At 53.9% G+C, this 11034-nt stretch overlaps 4 protein-coding genes across 4 annotated transcripts, besides 6 other annotated features; all 4 read left to right on the forward strand.

The window, feature by feature from the left end:
- The first annotated feature begins 507 nt into the window (after window positions 1-507).
- Window positions 508-531: a microsatellite.
- Window positions 532-807: 276 nt separating this feature from the next.
- Window positions 808-832: a microsatellite.
- A 176-nt stretch (window positions 833-1008) lies between these two features.
- On the forward strand, window positions 1009-2109 carry Tco025E_04335 (ras-family member, GTP-binding protein; the record flags this gene model as incomplete). Its single annotated transcript, XM_029371247.1, has 1 exon — window positions 1009-2109. The coding sequence occupies one exon, from the start codon at window positions 1009-1011 to the stop codon at window positions 2107-2109; it is 1101 nt and encodes a 366-aa protein (XP_029228607.1).
- Window positions 2110-2349: 240 nt separating this feature from the next.
- Window positions 2350-5442, forward strand: Tco025E_04336 (uncharacterized protein; the record flags this gene model as incomplete). The annotated part of the gene is made up of 1 exon (XM_029371248.1): window positions 2350-5442. One exon carries the CDS (start codon window positions 2350-2352, stop codon window positions 5440-5442), a length of 3093 nt encoding a protein of 1030 aa, XP_029228608.1.
- Window positions 5443-5765: 323 nt separating this feature from the next.
- Window positions 5766-5785: a microsatellite.
- An 80-nt stretch (window positions 5786-5865) lies between these two features.
- On the forward strand, window positions 5866-6675 carry Tco025E_04337 (uncharacterized protein; the record flags this gene model as incomplete). The annotated part of the gene is made up of 1 exon (XM_029371249.1): window positions 5866-6675. The coding sequence occupies one exon, from the start codon at window positions 5866-5868 to the stop codon at window positions 6673-6675; it is 810 nt and encodes a 269-aa protein (XP_029228609.1).
- A 371-nt stretch (window positions 6676-7046) lies between these two features.
- Window positions 7047-7060: a sequence feature (A-rich).
- Window positions 7061-7097: a microsatellite.
- Window positions 7098-7113: a sequence feature (A-rich).
- A 147-nt stretch (window positions 7114-7260) lies between these two features.
- Window positions 7261-10533, forward strand: Tco025E_04338 (phospholipid-transporting ATPase 1-like protein; the record flags this gene model as incomplete). The annotated part of the gene is made up of 1 exon (XM_029371250.1): window positions 7261-10533. One exon carries the CDS (start codon window positions 7261-7263, stop codon window positions 10531-10533), a length of 3273 nt encoding a protein of 1090 aa, XP_029228610.1.
- Window positions 10534-11034: the final 501 nt, after the last annotated feature.

Below are 11034 nucleotides of genomic sequence, written 5' to 3' on the forward strand. Positions count from 1 at the left end.
GAGGAAAAACTATGGGGTAAAAAAGGAAGCGCGAAATGTGCGTGACGATTTCGGCTTCGCAGATAGAGATCGGCCTGTGAGGACCGATGCGCTTTTCTTACTTGCCCCTATTCTTGCCTTTGACTCTGTTTTGGCTTTGTTTGTGCTGGGAATTGTATTGCATCTGCCGAGGGAAAGGCAAATTTGTTTCCCTTCTTTCTTGCCGTTTATCCCGTTTTTGCCTTCTCCGCCACCCCGCGGGGGTGGGGGGCTGTGTGGCTGTAGCGTTACAAGGGCGGTGCAGCTTTTCCAGGTTTCATGCGCGGAAAATTGTTTGATTCTTGAGGCTCCTTTTTGTTCCTTCACCCTTCTTTGCCTTGTTTTGATTGTTTTCGAGTGTGTTTATATATGTATAGTACGTGTACAGTTACTCTTTGTTTGAAGACTTTCTTCTGCCGTGGAAAAATAATGTTGAAGGTGGTTTTATGTATACTGTGAATAATAATACCGATAAGAGGGGATACAGAGGGAGGATGAGGGAGGAGGAGGAGGGGTAAAATGTCGCCACGCCCAAGCGCCTTTGTGGCACTTGTTTTTTTTTTTTGGTGTGGCTGGAGGTGGGAATAAAATGCCATCTTGATCGTCCTCATCTTTTCATGACGAAGAGAGCGGGGAGGTTGTGGGAGTAGGAGATTGCCGCCTTGTTGTGTGTGTGCGCGCGCAAATAGAAGGCGCCACACGGAGAAGGGGAGGAGCTGGTGTGTGCGGTATCGAGTCTTTTCGAAGCCCAGTGCGTTTTAAGCAAAGAACAACTAAACGAGGGGTATTGTGCTGCTGGTGGTGGTGGTGGTGGCAGTCACCGCCGTGGCTGCGACGATTCATGCTTTTGCCTTGCCCATCCCTCTTCTTTCCCCCCCCCTCTCGCTCCTTTTTATTTATTTATTTTTTTTCCCCCATTTTCTTTCTGTTGTTTGTTGCTTCTTGACGACACATTACGTTGCATTGGACCACGGATGTCGACAGGTCACCATGCAGGACCAGATCCAGAAGCTGCTACTTATGGGCCCCGGTGGGGCAGGGAAAACGTGCATGCGAAGTATTATATTCGACAATTATTTGCCGCGTGACGCGCTTCGGCTGGGCATCTCCATCTCGCTAGACCAGAGCCAAGTGCGCATGTTTAACAACCTCTACCTCAACCTCTGGGACTGCGGTGGGCAGCACCGTTACGTGGCGGAGTACTTGAACCGCCAGAAGGAGTACATCTTCCGCAGCGTCAGTGTGATGCTCTTCGTATTTGACATCAATAGCATGAGCCGCGAGAACGAGGACACATATGGGGGGATGTCAACCGATTGGAGTCGGCCGGAGATGCTGGAGTACTTTCAGTCTGCCATGCACTACATTCGACAATACAGTCCACATGCGAAGATCTTTGTGTTGCTGCACAAGATGGACCTCATCGCCAAGGAATTTCGCGAGACAATTTTTGACTCGAGGAAGGCAGAAATCCTCTCGCGACTCGAGGCGGACGATGCCGCATGCAACATCCAGTTCTTCGCCACGAGCATCTGGTCAGACTCGCTGTATTTGGCATACAGCAGTGTTGTGCGCTCCCTCATACCCCACAGAGACGTCCTCATGCGAGAAATGAAGAAGCTGCTCCACAGCTGCAATGCGATGGAGGTGGCTCTGTACGAGCGCAGCACGTTTCTTTGCCTGACGCATGTTAGCCGCAAGGATGCCGATGATAAATTCGAAGGCAATGCCGCCAGCACCAACACCAGCAACTGTGCCAACAACGACACCTGCTACCCCGAGACGAACGGCGGTGCGCTTGGCACGCCCAAATGCGAGTTTCGAACGACAGAAGTAAGTGAGACGGTGAAACATTTCAAGTTAAGTTGCATGAACAATGCGACGAGTTTGGATGGCTTCCAGATTACCACGGGGGACTTCACCGCGTTGCTTCACCCCTTTACAAACTGTACCTATGTGCTACTTGTGTCGACAGACCCTAGCGTCAGTGTGGAGCTTCACAAGCGCAACTTGTACAGTGCACAGCATGCATTTGAGCTTTTTCTTCGCTCCGGGGACCCTATTGCGGAAGAAATGCGGCAAATACTGTGATCCCCTGTCGTTACTCTTTTGTCGTTTTTTTTTTCGCGCGTGTGCGCGTGTGTTGTTGGCGATTTCTCCATACTTATTTCTCCGCCACTGTTTTGTTTCGCCTTTGCCGCTGCTTCTTACCTGCTTTTTTTTTGCGTCCCAATATCATGTGTGCCACCTCCTGGGCTGAAGGGCGCCTCTCCATTGCTTTGGCTTCTGGGAGGAGAGGAAGGCGACAGAGAGAAGGACAAGGGTGCAGCGATGGAGCAGGCCTCAGTGGTCAGCGGCCACGCCGTCCGGTCGCCCTCGATGGTGTCTGTGGGTGGCAATGGCAGGTGGCTGGCGTATGGCTGCGCCAGCGACATGGTGGTTGTGTGTAGTCTGCTGGACGACAGTAGGGAACGACACTCATCGCGTGCAGAGGACTTTGCTGGTGCGATGCGGATCGTCTCACTGGAGTCCGGGGAGGTCTTGTCCGTGGTTGCGTTGCACCAAAGCAAAGATCTGCTCTGCATTGGAACTGCGCATCATGGCTTGTACTTAACCACGGCGTCGAACCCCATTCTTAGTAACACAACCACGCGACTACCAACGCGCCTCACAGGAGAAAACGTTTTTGTAGCTTGCTTTATCGACGGTCACGAAAAGGGGTCCGACGTGGTTGTGACTTCTTGCGGCTCTCAGGAGTTGGCGAAGGAACGTTTTAGGCTCTCGCTGTGGGACGTGCAAGCACGGTTGCTGCTGTGGCGCGGGTGTGCGGACGCTCTGGATACCGTTGTGCCGTTACCAGGCACCTTTGGCTTTGCCTCCTGCACACAGCGGGAGATTACGCTGTGGACGGTACAACCACCCGGCGAGGGTGCGGCGGGTGCGACGAATGGGCACCGCGGTAAAAGTGGCGGCAGGGAAAACACAAAGGGTGAGGAAGGCGGGGGCAGGGGCTTCACGGTTTTGAGCAAGTCATGCAGCGCCGTGAATGAGTTGCGGGACGTGGAGTTTGTTGCTGTGGTCCCGCCCAGAGGGGCCGAGGACCTTTTGACGGTGCTAACGGCCGTGGGATTTTTGGTGTCGTTTGACTGCCGCAGCGGGGCACCCGTAAAGTGGATGGACTGCAAAGTATGTCCCGCTACCGCCGCGTATCGTATGGCGGACGACATCATAGTCTGTGGGCCGATGGTCCGCTTTTTTTCCCTTGACAAGTGGGAGTTCCGCGGCAAGCTCAAGCAACATGCGTCCCCCGCCGCTGTAAGCTCGTCGTTTCCCGCGCGACTGGTGGACTCACTCTGCACCGGGGCTGCCGTGTGTGGGGAGGATCGAGTCGTTTTCTTTTTCAGTGGAGGAGGCGTGTCGCGATACCGTGTCGTCAGGCCCACGAGCGGGGCATCCAAGCTGGCGTTTCATCACGTCTATCAGTACACTCCGGTCTTGCCAGAGGAGGCCCCGCTACGCTGGATTCCATTAGCCACAGATGCGCTTTGTTTGTGGTCCCCGCGGCGCTTGCGCCTGTACGACACGAGATTTTGGAAGAACACAAGCATGGCGCTTGAAAGTAATTGCGTCGTCTACAATCCCAGCTTGGGTGTGTTACTGGCCTACGACTCTGCGGCCTATGAAATTGTTGCGATTGCGCCCGACCTGGAGCGTGAACTTTGCCGCCTCGGCGTCGCTGAGCCGCTAACGAGCCTGGTCGTTCATGAGGAGACCCAGTTGGCGTGTCTTTCCTTGGACGGCAGTTTATTCTACTTCAGTGGGCAGTGGCGTGGCAGAGGTGAGTTTGCCCTGCAAGGGCTGCGCTCAACGCGCTTGACCGGGTTGAAGGCGCCGCCGACACAGTTGGTGTCCGTGAAAGGCGCTTTGTATGCTGCGTCAACGCACCTCGTCGTCAACCTCCAGACTGGGGAAAATGCCAGCTTCGCGGACGACATCATCTCTTTCGTCGTCGCAGGCAACACACTGTTGCTGGCCCATCGTCATCGCTGTGTGGTGTTGGACCCCAGTACAATGCAGTGTATCGGCGAACCTCTGCAGGCACCCGGGCTGGAGGAGGCGGTTCCCTCTCCAGCAGGTGATGTTTTCGCTCTGCGCAGCGGGGGGAAGCTCTCTATTGTGTCTCTCAAGGACCTACGGCCGGTGGCGCACCTCTCGCTCCAGCGGGAGGCGAGTAACCTTGGGTCTGCCACTATCATTTCTCTCGGCTTTACCGCCGACGGGAGCTCCTTGGTGTTGTGTGACTCGAGGGGTCTCTTTTTTGTGCACCGACTTGGAAGCCTCGTGACGGGGGCCGCAAGTGACGTCAAAGGGGTGCCGCGACAGCAGCTTGAGCGTGGAGGCAATAGGCGTTCGCATTCATGCGATGGGCCGACAAACAACGAGCTGCAGTCCCGCTTTCGGGACCTTCACGGTTTCTACGAAACCACCCGACGCACGCACAAGGAGCGTGAAGGAGGTCAAAAGCGAGCGAGCTCCGTGACCTCTGCAGCTCCGCGACGAAGCACAGCAACAACGACAAGCTCCAGTGGGGTTTTGATTCTGGCGCGCGGGGACAGCATACTTCAGCTGCCATCGGCGTCGACCAGCCAACAGCTCCCCTTGCTGCGGAAGTGGGAGTCGGACCGCGCACCAACGGAGTTGCCGCAGGTGGTGAGCGCCACGGAAGGTCCCGACGTGGGCGTCTCCACGTCTGTGGTGGAGGTCTCAGCCCTTACTTCTCTGGATTCTGTAATGAATTTTAACTTGCACACCGTTGCGGAGAGCGAGGCGGCCCTGACCCCGTCAATTGCTGCCGATCTCCTCGTAAGGGAGCGGGAGAAGGTGACATTTACCGATGCCCCGACGTACGTGGTGCGAAGTCCGGCACGAAAGGGGCAGCCATCGTTAAGCCCAAGCGTAACACCTGAGGATGACGTTGTGAACGTTGACTCCATTGAGAATGAGGAACTGCGGAAGGAGTTACACCACGACCCCTTGAATTTGGGTGTTGCCCCATCAAAGGCGGCGCTCTCTGTGGCGTCCAACTCATCGAGTTCGGTGAGAGCTCGTTCCTGCGAGCTGCGCGACGCGCTGAGGGATCTCGCTGAGGCGTACGAGCAGCAAGGCCAAGAGGAATCTGCAGACGTCGCAAACACCATTGATTCAGAGACGGTGGGGGAGATGTTTTACACGGTGAGTCGCCTGTACGCGCGGATGCAATCCCGCCAGCCGCGGCGACCAGACAGCGCGGGCAGCGTCGCCTGCAGTGACGTCTCCACCGCGTCTGTCAACGTTATTTTGGCCGATTTGCAGCGCTTGCAGCTCCAGAGCAGCCGCATCGAGGCGCAAAACGAAGTGATTCTCATGAGACTTGGGCTAAAGTGACTCGGCCAGCAAAATCCCACGCAAACCAGCACCGTCGACCGGGAAAAGAAAAGGTAGGGGAGCAGGCGATAAAATGGGAGGCCTGTAATGGGTGGGTCGGTGTAACACAAACCATTTTTATTTAACGGGAATGCATTTTGCTTTCTCAGGCGACCGCGCCCATCGCAAGCAACAAAACCAAAAACGTCAATAACAAGATAGTTTTTCTTATATATATTTTCCCCCACTCTCTTTCTGTCTTCATCCCCTTCTCACTCGCTGTTTTGCGGTGGTGGCCTGCTTCTTTGGGGGTGGGGGCCCGTTATGGAGGGCCTCTAAGCCCCATTATTATTATTATTATTATCAGCTTGGTGATGCCTTTTTTCCTTTCGCTCTTCTTGAAGAGACGAGGGAGTGTAGTTGCTTCACTCATTGTGCTTGAAGATGTTCAAGCTGTTTCTGTCGAAGCTTCCAAAGAGTGTCCCCGCGAAGGAGACGGGGGAGTTTCTTGCAACGCTTTTTCCTGAAGCCGTGCATATTCAACTGCTGCAGGGATCACAAAGCGGGACACACAAGGGACACGCCTACGTCCACTTCGATAATGAGGCGGCGGTAACCGATGCACTTCGACGAGTGGGCGAGGGGCCACCGCCGACGCTCCATGAAGTGCCGATTCACGTGAGACGTGCCAGTCGTGTTGAGGCCGGGGAGCATGACAGTTTGTCCCCTCAGGCGTTGCCGCCGCAGCTCGCACACTACGCACACTCCATGTGCGCAACGGTTTCTTCCTCAGCGGTGGACGCCCTTGATGGGGTCGTGGCCCGCTGCGAGCTCGGCGACGGTGTCACGGCTGTAGCTTTCGGAACAGAAGCCCAATTGACTGCTGCGCTGGAGTCGTGTCGGGAAAACGCGTCAAGGTGTTTGCCTCCTCTCTTGCCAGAGCTGTTATCATCACAGGTCACGAGAAAGCGCCGGCGCGGTGACGAGGACGGTGACGGCGGGAGTCATCGTAGGGAGGGACGTAACGACTCCCACGACACCGGGGCCGGCGTGGGCGAAAGGCCACTGACATTGGAGACTGCCGCGGATGTTGTGGCCTTGTATGAGCGGCGTGGGCTGGAGCCACTCACCCCAGCGGCGGCCCTGGCCCTGCTGCAGGATTTCATGGGAGGACGCGGTCGTATCGCGCTGAAGGACCAAAAGGGTAACATTGCGGTGATGATGCTGCCAGCCCACGCAACGGCTCTGGAGTGAAGTTTTCTGGATGTGAGCGGCTTCCCCACATACCTCAACTTGCCGCACCAAGTCATGACTCGCCTCCCTCTCCTTTCCGTGCGTTTTTTAAACGACGGCTATCGGACGCGTGACATATGCGTGCGGTGATTCTTTTGCTCGTGTTAATTTCTATTTGTTCTTTTTTCTTTTTTGGTGCTTATTCTTCGGCTTCTTTCTCTTGCACAATGGACTTCTCCCGTAGCGCCCCTCCTGTTTTCCCCTCCGCAAGTGTTGGAGGCACAGGGAGCCGCAAAAGCGAGGAACGCCCACCAAAGCAAACAAGAACTTTTTTCGTGCTTCACGCGTACATCATCTCTTTGACGCCGGTAGGGTGGCGTCTGAGAGGGCTCAAAAAGGAAAAAGGAAAAAATAAATAAATAAATAAAAAACAAGAAAAAGAAGCTAGGAAGAAGGGAATAAATAGCGCTTGTGAGTTTGGGCACAACGGCCTTGGGAAGACTATCGCCCACACGCAGGCAGGCGCGTCTACACATATATAATTACTTCCAAACGGCTGGCCTCCTTTGTTGCTGTTTTTTTTTTTTGCCGTCAAGGTAGCAAACTATGTTGTGTGAGAAAGTGAAGAGCTGTGCGTGGTGCTGCGGCTGCAAACGCGAGGAGGAGGAAGAAGATCAAGAGGCAGGCGTCGTTGTGCATATGAACAATCGCGAAGCGAATGCCCCCTACGGTTACCCCGACAACTTTGTCAAGACGACAGAATACACACCCTGGACATTCATTCCACTTGGGTTACTCCTGCAGTTTAGAAGAATCAGCAATTTTTATTTTTTGATTTGCATGATTCTAGCCCTCATCCCTGGTGTTTCTCCCGTAAACCCTGCAACCGCCGTCACCCCACTTGTCTTTGTTGTTGGGGTGGCGATGATCAAGGAGGGAGTGGAGGAGGTCAAGCGCCACAGAGCAGACAATAAGGCCAACTCTGTTGAGGTGGAGGTTCTTGTGAATGGAGAGGTGGTAAAAGTTCCGAGCAGACACCTGCGTGCAGGGGATGTCGTGCGGGTGCACAATGGAGATGAATTACGTGCTGATTTATTATTCTTGTCCTCCCACTCAGAGGAAGGGCAGGTGTTCATTGATACGTGCAACTTAGATGGTGAGACAAGCCTAAAGGGTCGTAAGTCGATCGAGGTGACACGATCACTTTGCTCCCCCGAAACCCTGAATGCGGCGCAACTCACACTCCACACTGTGCCCCCTGATCCCGGGCTTTTGTCGTGGACTGGCCGGATTGACCTCAACGGGGAGGACTACGCTGTCGATCTGAACCAATTTTTGTACCGCGGCTCCGTCCTTCGCAAGGCGGATTGGCTCTGGGGATTTGTTGTCTACGCCGGCGTAGACACGAAGATGTTCCGCAATTTAAGGAAAAGGACATCAAAGTCCTCCGATTTGGACTCGAAACTGAATATTCTTATCGCCATCGTATTCGTACTGCAAAACGTCTTTCTTATCTTGCTTTGCTCGCTTTCGGTGTGGTGGAACAAGGGACACGGCAAACACTGGTATATTCGGTGGTACCTGGAGGAGCACGGGGCTGCCGCCCAGTGGTTTCTCAACTACCTCACCTACTTTGTATTGCTGAGCTACTTTATACCCATTTCCCTGTTCGTTACCATCGAGCTATGTAAGGTTATTCAGGCCTACTGGATGCGGCGCGACTCCCATATGATGGAGATCGTCAACGGAAGATGGCGCCGATGTAAGCCTAACACATCTAACCTGAACGAACAACTTGCAATGGTGCGTTATATTTTTACCGATAAAACAGGTACGCTGACAGAGAACGTGATGAAGTTCAAGATGGGTGATATTATGGGTAATACGATTCATGCGGACGACGTTGAAGGTCTAGTCAAGTTGCTGAAACGAGAAAGTTCAACATGTGCTGCTGCGGAGGAGTATTTTCTTGCGTTGGCCCTTTGTCACACGATTCAGCCGTTTCCAGACACACACCACCCTCTTGGGGTGGTGTATGAGGGGAGTTCGCCTGACGAAGTGGCACTTGTCACTGCTGCCGCAGAGCACGGTTTTCGCCTGCGGGAACGCACCGCCCGCTCCATGACGGTGGAGGTAGAGTCAAAGACCAAGGTGTATGACATCCTTGCCACACTGGAGTTCACACCTGAAAGAAAAATGATGAGTATTATTCTGCAGGAGCGCAATGGGGAACGAATTATACTCTTAACAAAAGGGGCTGATAGTTCCGTAACCTGCCGGACCGTGGATGACGCGGCGGTTCAGGAGTATAAGCGTGGCTTGTCGCACACGCTCTCCGAGATGGCGGAATACGGACTACGTACGCTTCTTGTCGCCACGCGCGATCTCACCCCGAGGGAATTTGGGGAGTGGAACGCACGCTTTTTGGAAGCCGGAAAACTGCTTGTGGGCCGCGCTGCGGCCGTCGACAAAGTATGCGGCGAGATCGAACAGAAACTTCGACTGCTCGGTGCCACCGCTATTGAAGACAAGTTGCAAGAAGAAGTGCCTGAAACCATCTCATTCTTTCTTGACGCAGGTGTCGTGATATGGATGCTCACTGGCGACAAGCGGGAGACGGCAGTGACGATTGCCGCCACAACCTCGCTATGTGATCCAAGGAGGGACTATGTTGTGCACGTTGACGTGGGCCCAATTGACCCCAAACACCCGGAAGCGGTGGAAAAACTTGGGGCTGATTTACGTGAAGCGGAGGTACACCTAGAACGCGCAAAAAAAGAGGGTGTCCGGTGTACACTCGTGATTGATGGTGCATCTCTTAATGTGGTGATGAAGCACTACTACTCGTTGTTTCTAAAGCTTTCGATGAGTCTTAGTTCGGCTGTATGTTGTCGACTCACGCCGTTGCAGAAGGCCGAAATTGTACGCATGTTTCAAAAATCAACGGGTCAGACAGCCCTGGCCGTGGGCGATGGCGCAAATGATGTGTCCATGCTTCAAGAGGCGCGTCTCGGCATCGGTATTATTGGCCTTGAGGGGGCACAAGCAGCCCTCGCCGCGGACTACGCTATTCCCCGGTTCAGAAACCTTCGTAGACTTTGTGCTGTTCATGGGCGGTATTGTCTTGTCCGTAATGCGAGCTGCATTGTGGTGAGTTTCTACAAAAACTTCGTGTTGGCTTTCATTCAGTTTATTTTTAGCTTTTACTGTGGCTTCTCAGGGCTCACGCTCTTTGACGGCTGGCTGCTGACGTTTTACAATGTTATGATGACCAGCATTCCGCCGTTCTTCATGGGTATCTTTGACAAGGACCTCCCCTCTGCAGCGTTACTTTCTCGCCCCGGCCTTTTCACCACCCTCTCGCACGGGCTGTATTTTAACTGCTCTGTGTTCCTGCGGTGGCTCTTCGAGTCTGCGTTTCACGCATGCACCGTATTTTACGTGCTATACCCGTCAATGACGAACAACAACTTCAGCCTTCACGCGGACATTTCCGGAAGTATGGCGGGCACCATGTGCCTGTTCATGCTGGTGTCAGTCGTGCTGGGCCGCTTAGCTTTGCAGGTGCGGTATTGGCAACCTCTGCAGGGTGTGGGGATGGCTCTTTCCGCCGTCGTCGTGGTTTGTTTCCTCCTTGCGTACTCCTCCTTTACCCACATCGGCGACTCGTCGCTCTACTGGCAGGTTTTCGTTTTGATGTCTGGAGCAAAGTTTTGGCTGTATCTGTTGTTTCTGGTGGGAAGCCTTATTCTTATCATTGACTTGCCTATGCTGTGCCTCCAGAAAACAATTTGGCCCACTTTGCGCGACCGAGCAGAGCAGGAACACCTAGCGCTGCTCCGCGAGCGAAGAAACAAAGAGCCGGTGCAGCCAGTCTAAACTGTCGCGGCGGCGTAAAAGAGTTGCTTCCCTCAACTTTCCCTCCCTCAACACCAACACAAGCGAATAAAAATGTGAGCCGTTTCAGGGAGACAAGTGGCACTCGTTTGAGTGTGTATATTCAGATGTAAATGCAATTCATCATTGCAAAGGCAGACACTCACACACGCATCTGCGCATGGGTGACATGATGAATATTATTATCCTCTTCTTGACGCGGGACGGCAGGAACAGAAGCAGCACATAAACTGGACGTGGGTGGAGAATAGCGTCAATAGTAAGGCGTACGCAGACTTAAAAAGGAAGCAACAACAAGTAAATAAAGCCCACTCATTGATGTCGAGAGAGTGGAAGGACTTCTGACGGTAAGCAGAGGAAAAACAGAGGGGAGAAGAGGCAGGGGGGAGATGTGGAGAGAGCTAGGCGGCGTGGGCGGGAGTCTAGCACGGGGAATGTAACGCGCAGGAAAGGCTCAAATTGTGGCGTGCTGCAGTTTAACTG

The sequence above is a fragment of the Trypanosoma conorhini genome, assembly GCF_003719485.1.
Source record: "Trypanosoma conorhini strain 025E chromosome Unknown Tco_14.4_contig_00218, whole genome shotgun sequence".
Lineage (NCBI taxonomy): Eukaryota > Euglenozoa > Kinetoplastea > Trypanosomatida > Trypanosomatidae > Trypanosoma > Trypanosoma conorhini.